This window comes from Trichosurus vulpecula, chromosome 5 (genome assembly GCF_011100635.1).
Source record: "Trichosurus vulpecula isolate mTriVul1 chromosome 5, mTriVul1.pri, whole genome shotgun sequence".
In the NCBI taxonomy this organism is placed as follows: Eukaryota; Metazoa; Chordata; class Mammalia; order Diprotodontia; family Phalangeridae; genus Trichosurus; species Trichosurus vulpecula.
The window spans coordinates 148321755-148349399 of NC_050577.1; the positions used below are offsets into that span (position 1 = coordinate 148321755).

At 36.8% G+C, this 27645-nt stretch overlaps 1 protein-coding gene across 2 annotated transcripts; it reads right to left on the minus strand.

Moving 5' to 3' along the window:
* RINT1 (RAD50 interactor 1) lies at nucleotides 1-27555 on the minus strand. 2 transcript variants are annotated; one of them, XM_036761237.1, is made up of 15 exons: nucleotides 27366-27520; nucleotides 26851-26894; nucleotides 25692-25876; nucleotides 24071-24312; nucleotides 19225-19398; nucleotides 18985-19134; nucleotides 13983-14139; nucleotides 12164-12274; nucleotides 11843-12068; nucleotides 10149-10286; nucleotides 9030-9229; nucleotides 3359-3573; nucleotides 1972-2152; nucleotides 1771-1889; nucleotides 78-270 (listed from the first exon to the last, which is right to left on the minus strand). In XM_036761237.1, the coding sequence occupies exons 3-15, from the start codon at nucleotides 25863-25865 to the stop codon at nucleotides 78-80; spliced, it is 2280 nt and encodes a 759-aa protein (XP_036617132.1). In that variant the 5' UTR covers nucleotides 25866-25876; nucleotides 26851-26894; nucleotides 27366-27520. The 2 variants fall into 2 exon arrangements, with proteins under 2 accessions (XP_036617131.1, XP_036617132.1); XM_036761236.1 differs by lacking the exon at nucleotides 26851-26894 and having other exon boundaries at nucleotides 1-270; nucleotides 27366-27555.
* Nucleotides 27556-27645: the final 90 nt, after the last annotated feature.

Sequence of the window (27645 nt, forward strand, 5' to 3'; positions counted from 1 at the left end):
ATTTTAAATCAAGTTTGACTTGTTTATTCAGCTTTTTAAAAAATCAGAATCAAAAGCCTTTTGAAAAAGGACTTGCATTATTTTCCTGTGTTGGGCCAGTTCGTTCTTAAATTAAGAAGAATCTCAACATCTTGCGGAGCTAGTTTATAAATCCCAAGTTCATTTAATGCTGCTGTGGCAGTGGGTTCTTCTGTAGCTGACTGTAGCACATCCTTCAAAAGTAGGGCAGATCCAACATTTAAATTCAAGACAATACAGGCTTCTTTGATACTATTTTCAAGAGAAGAAGCAAACAAAAAAAATTTACATTGTTACAAAGCAATTTCATTTTGAGACACTAAGCACCCCTCATTGGTAGCTTAATGATCTTTTTTAAAAAATATTTTATTTTCTCCCCAACTATATATAAAAAACTATTTTTAACATTCATTGGGTTTTTTTTAAAGTTCTGAGTGCTGAATTCTATCCCTCTCTGAAACAGTAAGCAATATGATATAGGTTATACATGTGCAATCATGTAAAACGTTTCCATTGTAGTCATTTTGTGCAAGAAGATTCGAACAAAAAAAATGAAAGAGAAAAACAGTATGCTTCAGTCTGTAGTTAGAAACCTTTTATATTAATTGCTATTGATTTTAGCCCTCTTAAAACTACATTAAAATATTTCTAATCTCTCAAAACAGAATTTTGTATGTTTTTTTAATAGCTCATCTACTCCTGCTGTATATATTTCCCTTGCTATCAGTTAAGATCTCATGCATATATACATATAGATTTAGGATATGAGGAAGGAGAAAAATTAAGAAGCAGAGAGAAAAAAGGCTGAAGTGAAAGTAGGTAGGGCAGTATTGACTAGTTAACTTTTATTGTACTACCTAACAGAAGCAGTTCTTTAAAAAAAAAAAAAGCTTGCCATTCTGTATTTAGATTTGAGTTTTAAAAAGATATTCAATTTTAAAACCAACCCTGAAAGCACTTGCATGAATTCTGCTTCATATAAGAGAGTGTGGCAGAATGATTTTAAAGAGTTAGGAAGGCAAACTGAACCTACACTATGGAGGCCTGAGTCATCCTGAGCAAGGCCCTTAACCTTGCAGTATCCCAGGCAACTCCAAGGCTTGATTAAAAAAAAAAGTTGCTAAACTACATTGGTGGGAAGGAGTTTCTCTGTACCAATGAATTCTGAGGTCTAGACCTCAGGATATAATGATAACCAAGATTACGGTCAGGTTTAAGTAGGTCTGGCCTAGCCTTCAATACGAAAGGTTTTACATTTCGCCATCTTAATTCTACATTTATATGCATTTTGCTTTCCATGTTGTGGGAAGTGCACTTTGTAAATCACTGCAAATGTGTGAGCTATTATTTTTATACTTTATTATACAGCATCATGCAAACTTTAAATATGAAATAAAATTGTTAGATAAAAGCCAAGATTTAGCTCCTTTTCATTTCTGTTAAGCTCTCTGAAAACAAGGACCAGTCTTGTATTTCTCCCATAGTGCTCAGCATAATACCAAAGAAAGTAAGTACCTAAAGAGTTGCTGGGACGAAATCATTTTAAAAATCTTAAAGGAATTACATTAAATGAGTTACATTATTATCATCATACTTATTGAATTTAATTGATATGCCTATACTTTTTTTTCACCATACACGAGAAAATCTACCACTACCAGCCTTAAATTTTTTTTAAAAGGAATCGACCTAATCCAACTAACTTGTTACAGAAACACTTGTTGAAATATAACAAATCTGCAATTTGCTTACTGCTTGAAATAGTTTTCTGGTCTCTTGCAATAGTGGGAAAACAAAGGGAAAAGATTCCGAGTCATGTCAAACTGAAGCTGAGCTGCTCCTCCTTCATTGAAGTAATTTGCAAGAATTATCTGTGTAAATAAAGAACAATTTATCCCATGTAAGAGATTCTTTCATAGGTATAGCCCAAGGCCAATTAGGCAATCTACTTACTTCTTGATAGATGTATACATCCAGCTTTTCTACAAGCATTTGCCAGAAAATTTTAAATAAGGAGTAACAAAGCTGTTGTTCCAGTTGAAGTAGGTGATCTCTTAAGGAAAGCAACAATGGACAAGCTGAACTTGACAGGCACATTACTGCTTGCTCTGACTGAGAGGGCAAAGACAACCACCTGAAAGAACCAAAACCACAGTCCACTGCTGAAAAATCTATATAGCAAAAGTTATTTTACATTTTTTAAAAAACTGTAACAACACATTTCAAAATTTACTCAAATTTGATGGACATTACTTTGAATTTGAAAAAAAAATAAGCCTTGATTATCAGTTGAATAAATTAAAACAGCACAAATCCTAAAGAAAACACCTAAAGATTTTATGCCATACTAATACTGGTTATTATGAATCAGCTACTTGGTTAACAGATCAACATTTAAAGTAAATGTTCAGTTTTTGTACTGATTCCCAAAATGAAACAACTAGGAGTAGTAACATTTTCATATCTGAAAGAATATTTTAAAGGTTCAAATTGTTTAATAATAATTAGACTTTAAACACAGTAAAAATCTCTGTTACTTTGAGGCTCTAGGCATCCTCAAGCATTCTTAACAGTGAACTAAAAACCCAGAAAGGGACAGGAGAAAAAACCATTTATGGCAGAAAAGAAGACTGTTCAGCAGCAACAAAAACAGTTGAAAGGGGATCAAAGATATAAAAAGGCTGTGACCAGTCAGATCACCGAAAAGAATTAAAGAAATCTTAGGCTTGACTGGTCTATATATATGTCTATCAATGATCATCCTTTTCAGCTAAAAACCAAGAAGTGTGAAAGGAGCAACAAAATACAGAAAAGACAGAAGGAAAAGCTTCTGATAGAGGGATGACAGTAGACATGGCAGCAGCCAGGGAAACAGGACCTGGAAGAAGGCAAAAGCAACTGACATTGTGACAAGAGAAAGAACCACAAGAGAAGCTGAAAATTCTGAACATCTGCTGTCTGCATTTACAAGCTCCTGGGGCAGACACCTAGATGCCTTACTAACTATATGAGTGGTTGAGAGAGGATACAGTAGTATAGTTCATTTGGCCCACTGATATGGTTCAATAACTGATCATGAAAGAATCATTAAGAAAATAAGTTATGTTCCATAAACTCAGGATAAAACGGCAAGAAACATAAACTGTATTTTAGATTTAATTGGAAAATTTCAAATAAATGAGATTAGAATATAAAGAGTAATTAAGCCTCTGCTATCCAAGACAGCTCATTCTCTAATGATTCTGGATGTTGATCCTAAACAGACTTTATTAAAAAAAACTTAATTCTGATTGACTTAGACTAAGAAGGTACCTATAAAATGAGGATACAGAAAACTCACCTTTCTTTTGTGTACAATTTTGCTGCCTCTTTGATATCTCTGAAGACATGGTCTACCTGACGAGTCAACATGTCAAGTTTCAAGCGCTCCAGAAGGTTAATCATATCATCAAAGACTGAGCTCTCCATAGAGGCTAGTTGCCCTAGCTGCAATTTACTGAGAGCCTTACTCTCTGCAAGAACTTCCAAAGCAGCCTGCTGAAGTTGCAGGAAGAACTAGAAGCAAAAAAAAAAGTTTACATATTCTAACAGTGCTATATATATATATATATGTATATATCCACTACTATTATAAGAGTTTTTTTCTACAAGAATTGTGTAGCAGAAGCTGTATGGGAAGTTAAAGAATGCAACCAAAAATGTCACTGACTTTTACAGTGGTATTATGAGTATAATCATTTTTCCTTAAACTGCTCTAATAGAGAATATTTGATGACTGAAATGTCAGATAGTTTATTTTCATCCTATCATCTTACTCTCCCACATGTGAGTATAAAAGAAAAAAATAAAACAGTATGAGCTCTCTTTAGAAGCTTGCTGAGTTTTCCCTAAGGCAATTCTCACAAGTCTCTCCTGAGGAAAGATACTTTCTGCCTTTCATTGAAGAGGTGGGGACCTATGAGCGTGAAATGCTATACTTGTCAACCACAGGTGAGATGTACCTTTGTCTTTGCTTTGTCTGGGGTGAGGGATGGGGTAAGGGATCTATCCAGAAATGACTGTAATTTTGTAAAAAATAAGAGGCGCCAATAAAACTTTTCTTATTGGTCTCTTTTTAAATACTCCAAAGGCATTGAATAGAAAAAGAAAGGTTCAATACACACCAAAATATTTACAGCACCTTTTGTGGTAGCAAAGAATAAAGAACAAAGTAAATGTCCATCAACTAGGAATAGCTAAAATCCTTATGGCACATGAATGTAACAACCTATTACTGCACTGTAACAAATGATGAATGAGAATTCTGAAAAGTACAGGAAGTCATATGCAGAGTCAAATTCACAGAACCAGAAAAATAAATGCAATGAATACAGTGTAAATGGGCAGAACCTCTCCCTTCCCCCCCAAAATCCTGTAATTATAATCAACCAAGGTTGGCCCCAAAAAGAGATAAGAAAACACATGTCCCTCCTTCTTACAGGTCCAGAATACCACACACAGTGTCAGATTCAGCTGATGTGTAGTTAAGTTTTGCTCATAGGCATTCTTTCCACTTCTTTATTCTTTATTACAAAGGAAGACTCACTGGGTAGGGGAGTAATATAGAAATGAAGGTGATATCAAAACAAGCAGAAACAGAAGACTTTCACATCTTTTGGAAAGTCATAAAACAAGATGTCGCATATGAAATTAAGATTTTCTTTAAGCTAAGTAAAATTTGAATAATCCAGAATGTGTGTGTGTGTGTGTGTGTGTGTGTGTGTGTGTGTGTAGAGGTACATATACATACATACACATACATACATGCATATATTTCTAGTCAGGAAGTATCCATATAGTTTCACCATTTTTTAAAAAAATTAAAGTTCAGGACAGCACTAAGCAGTAAATGCACCATCATAAACCTTTTTAAGAGCATCAGGTATTTTGCTGGCCTCAAAGTAATAATAAATTAATTTTTATATACTACTTGGTAAATTGTAAAACATTTTCCCTACAACCCTGTGAAACAGATAGCAGTGTTATAAATGTCACCCTAATAAGCTGCAAATACTTTGGTTTTATGAAATTCTTTGGCTGTAATTGAATAAAACATGAATTATAATAGGAGTTGGATCTTTAGATGTTTACCAGTAAAACTCTCAGGCATCTAAAACACAAATCCAGATGCAAAACTCTCTTTCATATTTTATTATAGGAGTAGAGGGTCTGAGTGTGTGTGTGTGTGTATGTGTGTGTGTGTGTGTGTGGTGTGTGTGATGGCTAGAAACAGATACCCAGAATAAGTGGTATAGCATGAGAACATTTTAATAAAAGCTAAAAAAATATTGCAACACATAAGAAAAGGATAAACATAATGTAAGGCAGCATTCCTCAAGCCAATGTGGCCATACAGCATTTGAAAGGTACTGATAAAACCTACATTAATTTAGGAGATACCCCATAGATAAACAGAAAATGAGGAGATTTTAAAGGAATATAAAGGAAATTAAGCCTATCTTCACAGTGAAAAATATTGACATGAAAGAAGTTTTTATTTTTAACAAATGATGTTATATTTGAGAGAACAATAATACTAAATGCCTAAGTAGTTCTGCATATCCCCTACTCACACTCGGAGGAATGCCAGAGTGCTGACAAAATAGTTTGGGAAACAGGAATGGAAGGAAATGACTGGCTTCCACATAAGAAGTAGTCTGGAATTTCCCACTATGCATATAAATCAGAGTTAGATCAAAAAGGCTCTTACTTTCCCACATAGAAGTCAACAAGAGAGAATGAGGGTGAAAGAAGCAGGAAGGGATGCCAAAAGGAATCATAAGATCACACATTTAGAGGTAGAAAGAACCTAAGAGCCATACAACCCATTTAGATTAGAAATGAAGATGTAGTGCAATCCAGGCTGGTACTGAAAAGAAATTAGAAGATTCAAGTAGAGCTGACTTTGGGAGCAAAAACCATTACTTGAAATGATGAGAGAATAAGAAAAGTCAAGAGAAATCAAGGGAAGCTAAGAAAGAATAAGCCTAGGTTCACATACATTTCCACTGAAGACCAACATTAACATTTAAAATTTAACTCTATAAAAAGGAAAAATGTAAAATCCTATATTTTATTAAAAAAAACCAATCGCATAAGTATAAAACATGGAAATACAATGTAAAAATAGCTTTTGGGACTTGCAAACAAAATGAGTCAAGTATAACATGGAAGTCAAAAAAAGTAACAGGATTTTGGGCTACAGTAGTTCAGAAGTAAAAAGGTACCCAGAACAAAGGAAGTTACAGTCCCATTGTATTCTACCCAGGTTAGGCCAGAGCTGACAGATGTGATGACTCAATTAAAAAAAAGGATCTTACACAATAAAAGGCAATTCCCCAAATGAAAAGAAATATACTAGAAAATTATCTTCATCATAAATGTGTGTAATAAAATCTGTATACGACATCTATAAAACCACTGTAAAGCTAGAGGACTGTGACCAAGATGGTGAGGGGACACAAAACCTAATGCCAAAGTGAGGACTGGCTGAAAGGAAAAGATAGGTAGCCAATATAAGAGAATATTCTTTAGAGGGACATAATAGTTGTCTTTAAGTTTGGAAGAGCCGTTAGGCAAAAAACCCTCTCCACCTTTTTTTAAACATTAAATCAGGTAGTAGTTGGAGAAAAATGTTGGGCTCCTAATACTGGGAGACATTGGCAGTTTCTGATGAAAGCCCCAAGTCCATTTTCTGAAGAGCAAGGAAAAGCTTCCTATTGATTTGAAACTGTCTAAAACTAGAACGTATAGTGAGTCAAGTTAACAAGAATTTATGCCTGACGTTATGTTTTTTATTATTATGGCACTATATGCCAGGCACTGTACTGGGAATACAACCATAAAGAGAAAGCCAGTCCCTGCCCCAAGGAGCTTACATTCTAATGAGAGAAGGCAATACACAAAAGGGAGATGAAAAGCAGGAAAGAGAGAAGGAAAAGGTACCCATGAAGGGGCACAGCAGAGAATGTCCTGAGGATCAGGAATAGAATCCAGAGAACAGAGACATGACTGGCCTGGGCACTTTGCTTAAAAGGGAGGTTCAAGGAGATTAATCAGAGAAAAAGGCGGTAGAAGTGGAGGGTACTTTGAGGGTAAGAAGGCTCCTGGGACAAAAGTACAAGTCTGGGAATGAAGGCTTTAGGGGAAGGTTAGAAGGCCGCCTGTCAAACATACAGTAGAGAGGATTCCTATGCAAGTGTAGGTCCCTTCCAGTTTGAATCTATATGAAAAATGTCAATTCTCCAGTGAAAAAAATCATCAAAGGATAGGCCATTTTTGATGGGGGAAAGGAATTGTTTACAATCAGTTGAAAACTTCTTTAAATTATCCAATATCCAAAGAAATGTAAATTTTAAAAAACTTCCAAGTTTTCTGAAAAAGAAGCACCTGAACTGAACACATTGGTGGGTACATTTGTTGGGAAGCTATCTGGCAATATACAATATGAGATATAAAGTGGATCATACTCTCTATTCCACCAGCACAAATTTTTGTTGTTGTTCTGCATCTTTGATTTAATCAGTATAGGGAACTACTAGTGTGGAAACTCCCTGCCCAATGCAGACCAACTATTCTGTAAAGCTGAGAACTTCGGGGAGATGCTGTGCTCTTCAGTTGTATTTGTTCCCTTGGGTTTTTTCCTTCACCTACTTTCTGTGATTTCAAAACATGAAATGAATATAAAGGAAATTTATAATATACATAAATATCTATTAATTATGTAATTAATATATTATGTATAAAGGCAATATAATGAAAAAAAAGAAAAAAGACTATTGGACTTTTGGAGAAGCTTCCTGGGGCTCTGGGAGGTTAAGTAGCTGAATTTGATTCCAGAGCTTCCTGACTCCATGGGCAGCCTTATCCCCGACCAGATGCTTCCTCTCATTAATATTTCAGCTATTTTATTTGTGGTAACCAAAAACTGGAAACCAGCCTGTTTCAATGACTCTTGTGGAGAATGGTTGAATAAATTGTGGTATATCAACACAATGACATATTACTGTATCATGAACATGACATATGAAGATTACAAATATGGAAATATTTATACAAAGTTATGCAAGGCAATGAATACAGCAGAAGAAAAACTGGCTGAATTTCTACAGGATGATTATGTTAGTCGCAGACTACACACATACACTTACACACACACACACACACACACACACACACACGCCCCCTAACAGTAGCAGCAAAACTAAGTACTCAGATGGAAAAGAAATTGGAAGGAGATAAAGCAAATAAAAATGTAATGTATCATAATTTTATGGCCTTATCTAGAATTTCATTCTATTGTTTGCTAATTGTTAACTTTTATCAAAAAAAATTTTTAAATGGAGAGGATACATTATTCACTAAAAGATTGTGTTTATCTTAATAATCTATAAACTAAAAAGATCACAAATACTTTACCCTTGCCATTCCTGAATAACTTTTTGAAGTTATTTTAAAACCATCGTAATCTGACATTTTTCTTGAAGTGAGCCATTAAGATAAAAATAACGATCATAAAAATTTCTGTCAAAACAGTTAGTATTAACAAGTTCAAAACATCTACCAAGTTATAGACAAAGAATTAAGGCAGTGACTCCTAGTGATTCTAAAGCTATTTTTTAATCTAAAAAATTATTTTAAAGTTAAGGTAATCAAACTCCTGTATATTTCCTTTGGGAATAAAGTAGAAAGAAAAACTCTCCCTAGAGGCAATGTTTGTGCCATCACCTATAAACCGTACTGGTGGAATGGCTGACTCTCTTGTTCTCCAATGATTCAGTTAGTTAGAACACCAGGATTACTGACCACATTTGAGGTTTCAAGTTGAGAAAATCCTATACCTTGGCCATATAGTCTCAAAATTATCATGTTAGTATCCCTCATATACTTAAACTTTTGAAAGAATGAAATAGTTTAGAATAATATTTACTTAAAATAACTGAATTATTTAATAGAAAAAAACATCCACTTACAACATTGTCTGCCCAGTCTGCTAGTACTGTTGCAATGTAGTTGACAGCATTAAGAATTGCACAGTATCGAAAGGCAAGGGAGGCTCTGGTCTCTTCTTTCATAACCTGAGTTAATCGTATCCTGAAATCATCAACTAAATCCTTCTGTAACTCCAGAAATTGAAGTTTTCTAGAAGCCGTAGGAAGATTCTTATACCTGTCTGCACAGAAAGTCAAAAAGACATTAGAACTTTGATTTAACTGATGTTCCCAAATTAGGTTTTTTCAGTGTTCTCTTCAAGTCATTTGTTTTCTAAAACCACAGGAAAATTATTAAATTGGCTACAACACATAATCGTGGCCCTTTTTTTTGTGAACTGTTACTGCCAGGAGACAAGTAAGGAAATTTAAGAGAGAGTGATGGGCAGTGCTGGGACAGCTGGGACAGTGGTGGAGGACCTGAGAGAGAATCTGGAGAAGAGCTGGGCAAAGACTATGGTGTCTCCCTCTGACACACAGACATCCTCCATAAATATTATAAAGAACATTTCTCATTATTATACCAATTCAAAAAGAATCACCTCTTCCTCTATTTTTGATAACTTGTAGTCAAGAGTATACTAATCAACTAATTACCAGGTATTTCCTGGAGAGACTTAAGATTCCTAAAATCTGTATTTTATGAAATTTATACTCACTTGCTTTTATCTGAAACAGTACAGCAATCTTCACCATATACATATAAATTCCTAAGGTCTTTTCTGAATTATTAAAAAATTTCAGAAATGGGGCAGCTAGGTGGTGCAGTCAGTAGAGCACCGGCCCTGGAGTCAGGAGGACCTGAGTTCAAATACGGCCTCAGACACTTGACACATGTCCTAGCTGTGTGACCTTGGGCAAGTCACTTAACCCCAATTGCCCTGCCAAAAAAAAGCAAAAAAAAGATAAAAATAAAAAATCCTATGATGTTTAAAAAAAAAAATTTTTTCAGAAATAGAACACTGGGTCACAATCTGCCAAAATCCAAATTTTGAATCTGATGGCTCTGTATTGCAGTGTGGTCTTCATTTTAACTGAAGCCAGATTTTCCAGTTACTTGGAAATATACATTTGAGTAGTCAAATCTCAAAACATAATTACCTGTTATAATCAGCAGCAGGGTCATAAAAGTCTCTGCACAATCTGGAACTTTCATTTCATCAACATCAATGATATCCTTATACTGTGAGACCCAGGCAGCTTCTGATGAAAGCATCGAGTCCATCTTCTGAAGAGCAACTGAAGAGCAAATATATACAAAGTTATGTCACTTTAAGTATTTATACTACTCATCTTCAAACTCAAGTTTCTTAGGAAGGACCATGATTTAAAAAGAAAAAAAGAAACAAAAACTCTGAAAACTGAACACCTCCCATTATCCATTGTTTATATTACATCAGACCTCCTTATTTTAACATTAAAATACTCATTCCTAAAATAATTATATATTTAATTGACTTAAATGCTATTACTGAAGATTTTTCTGACATTGTAAATACTATAAGCCAAAGAGTCACAGAATTATAGATTTAATGCTAGGAAAAACATTAGAGACTACCAAGTCCAACCTCCTTATTTCAAGAGAAAATTGAGGCAGGCGGAAGTTAAGTGACTTGCCCAAGGCCACAAAGCTAATTAAGTGTCTGTGCCAAGATCTGAACTCAGGTCTTCCTGACATCAAGTCCATGTCCACCACCTGTGGTGACTTTTCTTATACCATTCTCAGAATCACAGAATTTTAGAGTTAGAATAGATTTCAGGGATCATAATATTTTTGGTATCATTGACCCTTTTGGCAGTCTGGTGAAGTCTACGAACCCTGTCTCAAAATAATGATTTTTAATATATTTTCAAATATAAATTGTATTAAAATATAATTATCAAAATAAATTTTAATTTTATGGATACCAATTGAAGACCCCCTGCTCTAATTCAAATTAACCACTGCATTTGACAGATGAGGATATTTGTATACTCCTCGGTAAAAATACAAACTGTACAATAGTCGGGAGTGGTAAAATTCTACAAGAGGAAAAGGAAAGGAAGTGATTCAACTGGTAAACCCCAGACCAAAAATAATTTATTTCAGTCATGTAGGTCTTACATTAAAGGATGGAATGTCCTATACCAAGGAAGATTCTAATGGTAAGAGTCCTTTATCATTAGATGGTAGAGATAAGAGTTCTGAATCTAGAAAAGATGACAACTTCTCAGAAGACTTCAGCCAGTTGTGTACAAGGACCCAGCATTTCCCATTTCTGTTCCTGTAGCTTCTGGGTCAACACAATCACCCTTCTTAAATTTCTGCCTCCTCTTTCTCCTTTTGCCTGTATGTTTGTTTCTTTCTACCTGGCTCTTGTAGCAAGAAGGACATGAACAAGATGGCACTAAGACTGAGAACTCGTGATCCTTCCCTCTAATGTTGCCTCTCTTCCAAACTCCCCTATTTATGTTGTGTATACCACTGATTCCTACTCATCCACATTTGTAACCTCAGGTACCTTAAATGCTTCCCGCTCCCTCTCATCTCCCTTCTCTACATCTAAATAGTTGTCAAGTTCTGTCAATTTGCTTCCATGGCATCTCTCGTACACACTGCCTTCACTCCACTCCCATGGCCATTATGTTAGTACATACAAGCTATCATCATCTCTCATCTGTACTATTAGAATAGTCTCCTAATTGGCCTTTCTGCCTCTAATCTCTCTAGGCCAGGGGAAAAGCACAAAAACAATAAACCATATATGTACACACCTTGTCTCCCTCCCAAGCCTAATAACAATACAGCTTCTTACATTTTCTTTCCATGGTTAACCATCTTTGAAAGCAGGTCTCCTCTGAGAGAATATGCATACAACTAGGAAAGGTGCTGGGATATCCATGAACACTTTGTAGCTCTCTTTCAAACAGAAGTACTTCGTCCACCAAGTGACAGAAGAGATTGTCATCATACAAAAGACAAGGAATGTCAGCAGCTAATTTCTCAAGAACCAGCATCATAAGAGCACGAGAAAATTCTAGCTAGAAGAAATAGAAGCACATGTATGTAAATAACATGTTAGTATTATGTAATATACACAGCTTTAAAATAGACACTTTGATAATGGTTTTCTTACCCTTGCATTTACAGAAGAGCCTACTTTATCTAATATTGGTTGAATTTTCTCATCTAGAAACCTAGCATGGTTTCCAATCCACATAAGTACCTGAGTCAGGTACCACTCAGGCTGAAAAAGAAAACAAAACAAGAATGTATTATAAAATGGTGATTAAAATTAGCCCAACAAAATATATTTATTTAATTGCATAACAGCATCATAATTAACATCACTGAAGTCAATTAAAAATTTTTCTATCTGAAAGAGCAGTATTTCTGTCCTATATTTTGTACTTATCTAGAATTCGGCATTAAAGTGTTTAAATATACTTCAAACTAATTCCAATATTCACAGCTTAAAAAAAATGGTACCAAAACCTAGTAACATACTTTAAAAAAAATACTCAGAGTACACAGAAAAAGAAAATCACTAAAACAATCTGTAAAAGGTGAAAATTTGGAATGAGTACTTAAAAATATGATTTTTATGTTTTTCCTTTCAAAGGAGAAATTAATTTCTCAAAATTATAAATTATAAGAGAAATTATAAGCCAGTCTGTGTTAAGCCTTCATCCCTTTAATATCAGAGCTCAATGTCTAAAATCAAAGGCAATTAATTAAATTATCCAACAGAACCCTCTCCAGATTGGAGCTGCATTAATTACATACAATGAGGTTTTGATAACAAATAAAAGAACCATTTTGAATTCTGATGGTCTTTTCCCCCTGAAATTCACTCTTTCCCCAGGGACCTAGAAGAAATGTTTCTGAGAATTATTCGTGACAGTATTTCTAGTTGACAGGGGTAAACAGTTTTGGAGCAAAGAGCTGGTGGGCAGAATACTGGTTTTAGAAGGGTTGAGCTTGATAAAAAGCTTGACACAAGTCCAAAAGTTCCTTCCTGTCCCTCCACAACTCCATTGACTTGTCCTCTTCTAGACTTCCCTCTGTTATGCCCCGCTCTATTTCTTTTTTCTCCTCCAAAAAAGAAGTTTCAATAAAAACAAAAGTAAACTGGCTTTTAAAAAATCAGTATGTCTCCCATGCTCATTAAATCCTTGTTTATTTTCAAATTATAGAAAGGCAAACTATATTTTAACTACTGAGCATACAGTGCATTGAACAGTGTGGTTTTTAATAACATCCTTATTATTCTATGAAAACAAGCATATGCGAGATCGTTTTCCATTTCTTCAGGATGAAGAAAGCCTGAGTACATGCAGTGTGAACAGAATTCCTGAACAAAAAGTTACCGAGTGGACAATAAATGGAAAGTTATACAGTTGACATTAATCTCTACCCCAAAAGCCCTTCCCTGTCTTCCATTTTTCTCTCTCCTTGCACTGACCTACCTTTTTTAGGCTCAACCTCCACACAAAATCCATTGCTCTGCATCTTCCAAATTTCTCCTTCCTCCCCCCAAACTAAGAAGAATTCAAATGTTAAAATGTGTGTGGATCCAGTCATAAAAACTGACATAACAAAAACCTTCTTGTATTCTTGTTTCAAGAAAGGTAATTAAGCAGTAGAAGGTATAGTAAAAGCACTCAGTTGGAACTTGTTGCAGTGCATGCAATCATATTACATCATGGTAATGGGTTAAATTGAGATATAAATAGCCCAACTTATGCACATCACTAGTCCCATTAATGCAGTTTTGTAAGGTAGGTTTCTACTCAGACTAAAGGAATTTGGATTTCTAGAGAACAAAACGTAAAGCATGTTAACTCCAAAGGTTTCTGAATAGAGTCATATTTTCATTTAAAACAATTAAAGAATATGCACAAATAATATTTGATGCAAACAAAAATCTCACATAAAAGATGACAACTTCACACCTTGCTTATAACATTAGTTTGTCGATTCCCACTGAAGTGATACCTGAACCTCTTCTGGAGGGGAGTCAGCATAATCTGAATGGGAAGGATGACCAGGGGTGAAGCTGGAAGAGAATATTTTTCTGGAAGTTGTTTTGGTTCAGTCAGTAATTCATCTCTGAGATGATTAAGTCAAGGTAAAAGTCCCCAAAATCATACATTTACAAACCCTAAGTTTCTTTAAAAAAAGGTTCAGCATTGGAATATAACACATACATTTTAATCATTTTTACTCAAGAGGTTCTACTACTACTACCTTATATGCCCCTAACAAGGCCACTGATAAGAAGAAAGTCCCCATATACATCAAAATACTTATAGTAGCACTTTTTGTGATAGAAAAGGACTGGAAATAAAAGTTGTCCATTGATTAGGGAATGGTTAAACAAGTTGTGCTATGTGAATGTATTTTACTGTATTTAATGTAATGTAATGTATTTAATGTATATTACTATATTTTAAGAAATGACAAATATGATGACTATAGAGAAGCAAAAGATCTACATGAACTGATGTAAAATGAATTAACAGCCCCCAAAACCCAATATATACAATGACTACAACAATATAAATGGAAACAATCACAGAACACTCAAAAATGAATGATGCAAGATTACTGAAAACAAGCATGTCTCCAAAGAATATATGAGAAGACACCTTATCTGACCCCCTTGTAGAGGTAAGAGATCCATGGACAGAGTACACTGCACATATTGTCAGGCTTTTTTGAAAGACTGATCTGATCAGTTTTCCTAATTTTTTCTCCTTTTTTTTCCTTTTTCTGTTAAAATTTTTTTTTTTATTGGGGTGGCTCTCTGGGAGAGAGAGAGAAAGAAATATTGGGGGAAATTTTGATGATATAAAAAATACCAAAAATTTATTTTAAAAATAAACAAAATATGTAACATTTATTGAATTTTTAAAAAATTAATACCGAAATAAGTGAAATTATTCAACCATAACATTCACAGGCAACTCAAGCAGTAGCCTAGTATCCTAAAACTACAAAAGAAAAAAGGACAGTTTCTATTAATCTGGGTAAATCCTCTATGGAGGATTTACAATATACTATTACTAAGTGTTACAACGGCATGAAATTTGGAAGGGTTAGAATTTTCATCAGTGGATGATCATCATTTGCATGGCAAATCGAACCCCCACCACCAACTTAACCACCATTCTTCCCTCAAACCTTGACAGTCTTATATGTTGAACCCAAAGGTTTTGGGAATAGCTGTGCTCCCTAAAGCTGTGCTCAGATTTGATTCCAGCCCAGTCCTTGCACCCAACTTTGAAGGGAAAAATTATTGTGGAGAAGGAGCTCAACTTCCTTACCACCAGACGCAGCAACTACTGACTCTCTGCCTCTAAAAGGTAGATAAGCAAAAGAGTTCTGGGAATCGTAGCAACCGTAGAGTAGATAATAAGTCTTCTTGTAGTCTAGCCTTTGTAGCCATCATCATGGGAAGCAACTCCATGAGGAAGGGACCAATCATCCCCAACGGCTACCCACTGGGCAGGCAAACCAGACTAGCCGAAGTAGCAGGACACCCTGAGAGAAAGAAAGGAGGCAGCCTATGCCAGGCAAATCAAACCATCACCACCAACTTGACCACCATTTCCTTTCAAACCCTGATGGAGACAGCTCAGGACCCTAAACTCAAGAGCCTTGGGAAGAACAATGCTCCCAGCTGAGAAGAGTGAATTGATCCTGTATCATTTTCTTACTGATCCCATTTACAATTCATTGCTTTTGTCTTGTAACTGCTTAAGTCATGGTTCTCTCTCTCTGAACTTGGTTCAGAATTCATCTGGTCTGTAACAGGTTAAGTTTAAAAATCCAATTCCCCTGCTAATCACTGATCTATTCTTGCCTCAAGGATTTTAACCAATATTGGGGAATGCTTGTGAACACAAGGGAGCCAGGCTTAATAGCTTTATATCACCAAGCTATCCTTCAAGGATGTCTGGTTTACCAAATCTTGTACCTAAACTCTGAGGAGAAAAGGAGGGGGGTCACTGCTAGCCCCCACTACCAAACTTCTAACCAATCATGTTGTTCCCTACACCTTAATTCTGTAACCAATCACGTTATCCTCAACTCCATGATGTCATCTACCCTGTTCTGTTTCTTCTTCTGCACTCCCCAAAACCTATATAAGGGGAACCCTGAACTTTTGCTCAGAGTTCTTGGCATAAATGGAGGCAAGCCATTGACGCATTTATTGACAAGCAGCATGACCCTGCTAATGAATATTATCTTGCTCAGAAAATTGCCTATTTACCTTTTTGTTAAATTTCATTTGAAACACAGCCCAGTGTCTATAGCCATCACAATAAGAAGCAATTTCCGTGGAAACATGTAATAAATGCATTTTTCATTTGTTCACTCACTCATAGATCATGCAAAACATCACTATCAATATTGATAAGGATGATGATGATGATAATAAGGTCCATAAGGTACTCATGAGATAAGTACTACAGATATTATTAGTCTCATTTTACAAATAAGGAAACTGAGGCTTAAGGTTAAGTTTCTTCTACAATAGGGACCTGCGCTTCCTTTCCTCTCACTCTCTTAGCTCTCTACAGTCGGGCTATCAATCTCATCAGTGACCCAAAACTGCTCTCCCCAAAGTTGCCAATGATCACTTAATTGCCAAATCTAATAGCCATTTCTTAATCCTCATCCTTCTTGACCTCTCTGAAGCCTTTGACACTGTTGAGAGCCCTCTTTTTGATACCCTCTCCTACCTATCTGACCACTGCTCCTCAGTCTCCTTTGCTGGATCTCCTCCAGATCAGACCTGCTAGCCATGGTTGTCCCACAGAGCTCTAACCTTACCCCTCTTTTCTTCTCCCTAGGGATGTCAATGGCTTCCAGGGATTCAATTATTACCTCTATGCTGATGATTCTCAAATTGCTTATCCAGCATATCCTGCTGACCTCCACTCTCGCATCTCCCAATGCTTATTAGACATGTCAAGTTGGATATCCTATAGCCATGTTAAACTCATGTTCAAAACTGAACTCATCCTTTCCCCCCCCAAATCCTCCCCATTTCCAAACTTCCCTGTTACTGTGAAAGGTAACCCAGGCTCAAAAGTAGGTGTTACCTTGACTCATCACTCTCACTCACCCCTCCTAGCCAATTCAGTTGCCAAGGCCTGTCAATTTCACCTTTTAACATCCCTTGCACATGCTCCCTTTTACCTCTGACACTGCTACCACCTGGCTGTAGGACCTCATTACCTCAGGCCTGGACTACTGCTATCGCCACCTTGTGGTTCCACCTGACACAAGCCTCTCCCCACACCAAACCATCCTCCACTCCAAGTGGAGTCAAGTCAAAGTGATCTGCCTACAGCAAAGTTCTGACCATCTCACTCCCCATTATTCAATAAATTTCAGTGGTCCCCATAGCCCTCAGGATCAAATTTAAAACCTTCTCTTCAGAGGTCAAAGCCCTTTCTAACCTAACCCCCTCCTACCTTTCTAGCCTTCTTACACCTTACTCCCTCCCACAAAGTATGACACAGTGACACTGGTCTCCTTGATATTCTTCAAGAGACACACCATCTCCAGTCTTTAGGAATTTCCACTTGCACAGGAATACTATCTCCTCACCTTTACTTCTTGGCTTCCAGTTAAAATCCCATCTTCTACAAGAATCCTCTCCTGATTACCCTTAATTCTGGTGCTGTCCCCGTATTGATTACTTCCAATTTATCCTATATGTAGCTTGTCTGTACATAGTTATTTACATACTGTCTCTCCCATTAGATTGTGAGTTCCTCAAGAGCAGGGACAGCTTGTCATTATTTACCTTTCTTTGTATCCTCAGTGCTAAGGACTGTGCCGGGCACAAAGGAGACACTTAATATATGTTTACTGACTGACTGACTCCCATGCTTACAGTGCTGGCAACTGTCAGAGCTCAGATCTAAACCCCTCTTCTGACTCGAAGTCCAATGCTATTTCTGCTATACCTCAATCATTCAAAAATTATTTTCATGCCTGTGTACAAGAAAGGTACTGTGTATATATTAGAAATATTTCTTATTCTCAATATGTATTCTCATTTTGCATTCTAATAGGTCTATAGCAAATATGTATTCAAAATTGGCCCAATACAGCCAATTTGTCAGTTTTTCCTTTAAAGGTAACAGAACAAACAACAGTACTGACAGTAATGAAGAGAAAGCAAATTCACGAAATGTTTTTCAAGAAAAAAAAATCCTGTTAGATTTTCCCCAATTAGGATACTGAATTCTACTCTACTGTGGGAGCATAATGAGCCAGAAAGGGTAAGGAAAAAAGAAAAAAACAAAAACCCCAACTCCCTCTTAGTGCGGTGGGGAATGAAGGGTCAGGCTCCCTCAGGTCAGATCCCAGCGAATCCAGAGTTATAAACCTTTTCTGAAAATGATTTCCATGGCCCACAAGCATGTTCTGCACCTACATATGGACACGTCTCACTAAATAAAATGTCAGCTGCTCGACGGCAAGGACTATTTTTCTTCTGGTCTCCAGTGCCTAGCAGAAAGCCTATAACATAACAGGCATGTAAAATATTTGCTGACTGATTTCTAATATTTGTTTCAAGGAACCCAGAAGTATGATAAAAATTACAGTTATAAAGTACTATTTTCTTACTGAAGGAAATTAAAGTCTCTTGGGTCAAGTAAACATTTTGAAATTCTTACTCAACCTATAAAAACTGTTTTAAGAGGAGATACATTTTCTGCAAGGGCATATGAAAATCAGGTCCAAATCAAATGACAATAATATTAAAGTTCATCTCTCCCTCCTTCCTCCTCTTTCTCTCTCTCTTTCTCTCTCTCTCTCTCACATGCACACGCACGCGCGCGCGCACACACACACACTTGGCATTTTTAAAAGATTTCACTCTTTAATAACATACTAACTGCATAAAAATTGTTAATTACAAAAAGATACGAGGTTTGAAGTTTCAAAAGTTGACAGAACAGTGTCTCCAAGTTACTATACACCTCTGGGGTGCCAGCTATCTTACTTAAGCCAACATTCTGAGGCTGAGGAGGCCCAATGAATGGCCAATGAAGCTGTGTTAATATCTCTTCAAAGTCACTGCAACAGAAAATTAATACTAGTATATTTTAGTTAAAACAGAAATCTACAAAAACTCTCCACAATATTCAGCATGGGTATGTTACCTACCATGTTAGCTTGTCCTTGAGGATTTTATGCCAGAATTTAACAGTGGACCTAACAAAACTAAGGAGATGAGAACACGATGATTCCTGGAGCTTAATATCCAGTTGTGCCATGGATACTAAAGTAGTAGCTGCCTCTGGTACATTATTGGTCATTAGATATTGTTGAATATTATCACTGTAAAGCAAATATTAAAGTCAATTTGTGTATAGTATAATAAAAAAATTAGGAAAACTGTTTAAAATCAGAAAAAAAAATTTCTCACTGACTTTGAGGTAAAACTGAATATAGACCTGGACCAAAAAAAATAATGACACAGACAACATTTACCTTTCCTCTATTCTCATTTGTAACCCTTTGATTACTATCTAATACCCATGTGCTGCCCAAAACCCTCTCCCCATCCTCCCACCAAGGCAGGCTCTTCCTTACTTGAACCTCAAGTTCTAGATCTCTTTCTCCATTGCTCAATTGTCCCTCTCCTCCACCATTAAAACTTACCTGACCTAAGTCCCATTCTTTCAGGGCCCTGTTAGGAGACTAGCCAACTAATCTGATTGATTATAGATACAGTGCTAATATCTTAGTGTTTTGCCCTTTCTTCTGTTTTAGCAGAGGCCTCCAATGTTATTAATCAAAGTGATGCAGAATTTCAAACACCGTTACAATACAAAGCAATCCTTCAATCTTACCACACAGGTAACCTACTGCCTACCGTGTTTGGCAGACCCCGTTTATATGTCACCTAGTGGCAGAGTAGAAGCAGCACAGGATTTGGAGTCAAGAAGACCCAAGTCTGAATCCTGGTTCTGCTACTTACTACTTGTGTAATCTTGAGCAAGTCACAAACTCTCTGGGACTCCACTTCCTCATCTGTAACTAGATTACCTATAAGGTTCTTTTTTTTTAATTAGATTTTTTGTTTTTCGTTTACAACACTTAGTTTTACACGTTCTTGAGTTTCAAATTTTCTTCCCTTCCCTCCCCCCTCCCCCCAAAATGGCATGCAGTCTGATATAGATTCTACATAAGCCTTCGTATTAAACTTATTTACACAATAGTCAAGTTGCAAAGAAGAATTATGACCAATGAAATGAGTCATGAGAGAGAAGAAACAAAACAAAAAAAGATGACAAACAGTTTGCCTCAGACTCCTCAGTTCTTTCTCTGGATGCAGCCAGCTCTCTCCATCATGCATCTTTTGAGCCTTGTATTGCTGAGCCACGTCTAAGGTTCTTTTCAACTCTAACTCTATAATTGCATAGCATGATTCTGCACTAACAGCTCTGTTACCCAACATGGTTGGGTTGTTATTGATGTAGTATTCCACATAAGTGAGGTTTCCTGGTAATTGCAGCTTAGTCCCTGAAGTATCAAAACACTAATTTCTCATGAGTAAGACCAGAAAATGTAATAAACATGACAATACTGCTTAGAGCAATTCACTAATTCACTGTCATACCAATCAAACTGCCAAAGGATTATTTTATAGAACTAGAAGAAATGATAACAAAATGAATCTCAAGGACAAGGAAAAAAAAAGTGGGAAAGAAGGGGACCTATCAGAGACAAAAGCACAATTGCAAATTCAATACCATCCATTATTGAATTCAAATTCTTGAGTTTTAAAATAAATGCATTCTCATTTACTTAAAAAGAATGCAATATTTAGAAGTCATTTCATTATAAAGTTTACCTTCTGGGAATCACAAGAATTATATACAGAAAGTTACTAAGCAGTGCTATATACCACTACTAGGCCTATACCCAAAAGATACCAAAGAAATGGGAAAAGGTCCTATATGTGCAAAAATATTTATGACTTAGATAAAGTGATGAAGAGGAATGTAAGCAGAGCCAGAAGAACAATTTATATTATTTATTAATTTTATAACAGTTTTGAAGACCGATGAACTGGTGAACAATGGTATGGGCAATACCAGGAGAACAATTTATCAGTAACAACACTGGCAAGACAAACAATTTTGAAAGCTTTAAGAACTGTGATCCATAACATGACCACCGATGATTCTAGAGTATCAGTGTTGAAACATATGACCCGCTTCCTGACAGAGAGGTGATAGATTTAGGGTACATATGCAGACAATGAGAGAATGTTGCTCTGCTTGACTATGCATTTCTGTTATAAGGAATTCGTTTTTTCTGTTCTCTTTTTCCATAAGGTACAGGTTAGGAGAGAGACAAAAAAAGATTTCTATTAATTAAAAAGAACATTTTAAAAAACAGTAGTGGGGTGCTCAAATGATGCACACATTTTCAGATGAGGTCACTATATTACTGTTAGTTAACTAATTTACTTTCCTAGAAGAAGGCTTTCATGGAGTGAGGACGATCTGGAAATGTCTGTCATGTAAAAAACAAAGCACATCAATAAAACATTTTTTTAAAAGTCCAGGGTCCATTTCACTGTCATTGTGATTCTTGTAGTCAACTGATGAGAAGAGGTCACAGTCTTTCATTAGGACACCACATTTCCCTTTCAAGGATTACTGCAAATACCAGATACAGGATAATATTATCTTAACTGAGACATTTCTTATAAAGTTCTCACCAGAACCTTATTGCCGTCCCAGAACATAAATATGTGGTAAAATGGGTAAAATAGGAATTCAGATAATCTCAATTTAAATAATTTAAACAACAGGAATGAGATGTTTTGGAACCCTAAACTCTACCACTGGCTCACTACTAGCTCTATCAATGACTTACTATATATACTCACAGACAAATATTTTATACTTGAAACCCTACAAAGCAAATATTTTCATAGCTTACTCCTTACTTCCCCTGCCTTGCTCCACTAATAATCCAGCCAAACTGGCCTTCTCTCTATTCCCCAGATTTTCCCCTCCATTCCCACCTCCATTCCTTTGCACTGGCCATCCCACATGCCTGGAACACACTTCCTCCTTACTCCTGTGGCCCTCACTTGCTTTAAGACCATACTGTCTTCTGTATGAAGCCTTTGATTCCTTCAAATGCTTGTGCTCTCCCTCAAATCAATCCTATATTTAACTATTTTAATACATTTTTGTATCTATTCACTTTACATTTATGCTGCATATTTACATGTGTGCTTGTCTACCTTAAGTTAGTTCCTTGTGAATAGGGATTGTTTCATTGTTTGTACTTCTATATCAGGGAATAACATAGTTTGGGGCACATTATAGGTGCTTTAATACATGCTTGTTGATTGATACCATGTAAAATAACTTCCTTTTTTCTTGAGAAACATAATCAACTTATAGTCACTGAGACAGTCTTCAACTGAAACAGAATGCATACTCTGGCTTTATTACATCTGAAATGCTATTTTTTCTATCTCTGATGATATTTCTTTCTGTAGCCCTTCAGACATTGTAATATTTCCTAGCAACAGTATATACACCACTAATTGATATGAGGCAATTGCAGAGGACATCAGTAAACATTGAAGATAAGGCAGAGGGTGGGGTGGAAAAGCAAGAGTCAAGGATTAAGGAAACTGATTTGAAACATTAAGTCTGCAGGGTATTGTAGGTCTCAAGTCAAGCAATTCACCCACTAAGAACTACGGTAGGTGACAGCCAATCAAAAATCTCCACCTTTATTCTTGTATACATAGTACCAAAATTCAGAAGATACTTTTAAACAGAGGATATACATGTGCCTGGTGTTCTTCCATATAGTTTCCAAAGTGATTTTTAAAAAATATATGTAAAATCATGTCACCCTTCTACTCAATAAATTCCAATAGATCCCTATGTGGCATCTAGATAGTGCAGTGGTTAGAGTCTGTGGTTGGAATCAGGAGGACCTGAGTTCAAATGCCAGCTCAGATACTTAGCTGTGTGACCCTGGCAAGTCACTTAACCCTGTTTGCCTGTTTCCTCATCTGTAAAATGAACTGGAGAAGGAAATGGCAAACCACTCCAGTATCTTTGCCAAGAAAACCCAAAATGGGGTCACGAAAAGTTGGACATGGCTGAAAGGACTGAAGAACAAACTCCCTGTAACCTCTAGGATCAAATGTAAATTCCTGTGTTCGGTATTTAAAACTCCTCACAAGTTGGCTCCTTCCTACTTTTCAAGAGTTGTTATACATTACTCCTCTCCACGACTTTACAATGGCCGACTGGCCATTCTTCATACACCACACTCCATCTCCCATCTCCAGTCTTTTGTACTGGCTATCCCTCATTCTCCAGATGAACTCCTTCCTTACCTCTGCTCAAAGAATCCTTGGGTTTCCTTCAAGCTTCAGCTCAAATGATAATTTCTAAATGAGGTCTTTCTTGGGCTCCCTAGATGCTAGTGTCTTACCTCCTACAATCTACCTGCTTACCTTGTATTTGCTTCATATGTCTTTTATATCTATCTACATGAGTACAAGTTGTTTCCATCATTAGAATGTAAGGGCTTTAAGGAGAGGAACTATTTCATTTTTTGTCTTTGCATTACTAGGACTTAGTACATAATATAGTAGGCCCTTAATAAATGCTCGTTGAAGGAAAACAGTCTATACTAGATAATTTCTAAGTATTCAAATCTAACTTCCTTTCAAATGAAAATAAAGGTTCCTAAAAAGTTAACATTCATTCACAATGCATGAAAAAATTACCATTATACTATTTTTATGACAACTGAAAGAATTAAGTTTTTATAATCTCTAATTAACCTGATTTTTTTTTCTTTTTGGAGGGGGGAAGGCAGGGCAATTGGGGTTAAGTGACTTGCCCAAGGTCACACAGCTAGTAACCTGACTGTTTAATGTCATCAATGCCCTGGTAAAGATAGAAGCCTCCAGGAATATGATAAGTAAGAATATAATAAATGAAGCATCTTTTACCTTAGCTCCTCTATTTGTGAAATCCACTTTAGATAGGCAAGATGCCGCTCAATCTCTTCTATTTGGCTAATAGATACTCCAAGCTCATCCATCCATGGCTGTGCTGTCAACAAATGACTGTTGATTGAACTAAAGAGAAGAGTTTCTTTTTCTAGAAGCTGACTAAGAAATTTCTTTGAATCTTCAGCATTTTTTAAGGCATTCTGAATTCTTTTAGGGACTTCTGATGAAATTGTAAGTACCTGAACACACACAAAAAAAAATTACAAAAAGAGAGATTAATGATTACCAAAATATCTGCAATCTTACCTTTTACATACAAAATATTTTAAGTGCTTTATTTTGTGTAGAAAATAATACAATTTCATACTATCATAACATGGTACTAAACTAAAAAACAGAAAAATAACAACCCAAGTACACCAAACTCATAATTTCAAATTTTTGCTTAGATTCTAGCACATCTAACTGCTCTTATCATGCTGATGTTTTAATCCCGGATAACCTATGAGGCACTTAAATGCAATTCACTTTAACTGTGCTGTTCAAAAACAGAATAAGGACAGGGACTCTGGTGTTCTAGAGAAAGCCCTGTGAACAACTAAACATCTAGGGATTGTAAGACTCAACTAAATTCTCGGTGTCACACAGAACCAGTAACATTGCCCATTCTGGACTGTAGCTTGTTTAAATGTAAAATGTGAGAATATAAGAAGACTCGAGAGAAATCAGTAAAAAGGTATTGCTGGTATCACTGTAGTTCTTCAAATCTTACTGCCTGCCCCACCCCCATTCCAACAAGACAGAAAGGGGAAAAGAGACAGGGGAGGGGAGGGGAGGGGAGGGGAGGGGAGGAGAGGGGAGGTGAGGTGAGAAGTTCTTCCTATATTTAGAATGGTACCATGAGTTAATAGGTTTTTAGAATTATGGGTTTAGACCTGGTAAGAATCTTATCAATACTTTAGTTTAACTCCATGATGTTGCAGATAGAGAAAGTAGGCCCAATTACTTTGCCAGAGTCATAAAGGTAAGAAGTAGAAGAGCCAGGAGTTGAACCCAGGTTGGAATGGGAATTAACTTTTTACAGCTTTACTACAGATTACCACATTATGGAAATATAGAGATTAGAAATGATAATCTTGCATCTATTTTGCCAGTGGCATAGGTAAAAATACATCTTAAGCAACAATACAACACAAAGAATATGCATTGTTCAGAGAAAGAAGAATATGGATACAGAATTTATTTTTCATCAATATGGCAGTCATAAAAGAAAATCTTTAATCTTTGCAAAAGGGACAATAATATAATTAAGTGTAAAAGCACTTTAAGATAATTATAATAAAAGCTCCATAAAATGTTATCAACATTACCAACATCATTTTTCCAATTACATAATGTCATTCAAGTAGGAAATCTGTCTTTTATTTATTTTGCAGAATATTTATTAGATGGTGGATCCTTAAAAATTTAAGTTATACAACCATTACCTAACTCTCCTGATCCCAAAGTCAAGATGTCATTGAAGATTTTTCTATCTATCTACAGTTACTCATTCTATACAAACTTGCGATGAACTCATCAAATCCATACTTCAACAAAAACATAGTTTAACACTTACCTGTTCTTCTAATTGTGCTTTATTATCTGTCAGCTGTTCTATGAGTTTTCCAAGTTTCTTTAAAGATTTAAGATCATTTCCAACTTCTTTTTCTATAAATTCAGACACGTAGGAAGGGATATCACAGGTATCTACATCTTGGTTGGTTTGTTCTTTTCTGACAACAGCTGCCATTCTTAGATTGCCTAAATTTTTTTTTTTAATTGTAAAGCAAAAAGTTACAACATTCACTCAATGACAACCGTATGCTACAGAATGTACACAACACGGCTGGCTGGAATCGCTCAGACAATCCCCAAGCATTTATTAAGACGACACTTTGCTAAGACTATGCACTCTAAGTCTCTTAACCTCCATGTGCTTCAAGTAACTCTAAGATTTAGCTACTAAATTATAGGTGGATAACAAGGATTTATCATACCCAAAAAACGATATGGGAAAAGGATCATCACCTGACTGGGTAAATAATGTTGGAGATGGTTGGTTTTTATTTTCCTTTCACGAACCTCAAGCCTTAACTATTACAACAGTCTTCTGAGCGGTCTCCTGCTCAGTCTGTATCTCCACTCCAGTCCACCCTCCACTCAACTGTCAAATTGATCCTCCCTAAGTATATAGCAACCTCTTCTTCCCTTCCTTCAGTCAGCTTCAGCGGCTGTCTATGATGACATCGCGGATTAAATGGAAAATCATCAGTTACACTTGCCTCCCTTCTCCCCTTCCTCCTATATTCTACCGCCAGTGACACCACCTTTCTTGCTCTTCCTCACGCCCGACACTCTAAGCTCCCAGCATTTTCACTGGCTTTCCCTCATGCGTGGGATTTTTCTCTCTTTTTACAGCCTCCTAGCTTCCCCGGCTTCCTTCAAATCTCAATTAAAGTGCCACTTACTGCAAGAAGCCTTTCTCAATTCTCCTTAATCTTGGTGTCTTCCCTCCGTGAGGAATTATTTATTGATCTGTGAATTTATCTTGTCAAGTTTGTTTTTATTACTTAATTTTGTTTAATTATCTTGTTTCTACCGAGCTGTTTGCATGCTGTCTCTTCCCGCCCCGCCCCGCCCCGCCCCGCATCTGACTGAGAACGGAGACTTTTTTTGTACCCCCGCCTTTCGTACGGAGACTGGCACAAGGTAGGCGAACATAAATGTCAACTAACCGGATCCATATGGCAGTGTGGCGAAGCCTACGGACCCCTTCTCGCTAGAATGTTTGTAAACGCATAAAATACAATACAGAGGACGACAAAGGAAACCAGTTATATAGAAAGTTATTACAATTTTAAGTTATTAACAATAGTTGTTACCATTTTTAAAAACTCAATTAAAAGTAGGAGGCTTCACTCTTTAGAAATTTATCCACAGATGGGCTATGTGGACTCTCCCCGCCCCCCCCCCCAAAAAAAAAACCCTGTCCTCCTCGATTTTGCAGACTGGAAAATCGCAGTTGAGGGAGGTCAAAGCGACTTGCCCCAGGACAAGAAGATAATATATGGCACAGCCGGGACTCGAACCCAGGACACCGAACCCCTGACACTCCGGGGCGAACCCCGCCTGCTGCTCTCTTGGGCTTCTTTCCTCTATTGAGGGGCGGGGGGCGTTAAAGGTCCCATCCCTGGTCCCGGGCCGTAGGAGGCTGTCCGTCCTCCCGTGTTCTCCCTTGATCTCCCCTAACCTCAGCTCAGCTCCGGCCGCCTCCTGCCCTCCGACTGCTCGGCTCCATGCGCAGCCCGCCTGCTGGGAGCAGCCCGTGCGACGCGCGGAGGGAGCCCCTCCAGGGCCGGACTCGCAGAGGCGGAGACGGACGTTTCACCCCGGAGGATGCCGAGGTGGCTGCCAACGCCACTTCCTCTCCCGAACTCGCTGACTTCTTCCCCTCGTTCCCAGAGGAACACATTCCTCGCTTTCCCTGGCCGCGAAAACTACCCTGTGGCGCCATCGCCTGGCTGGAGGCC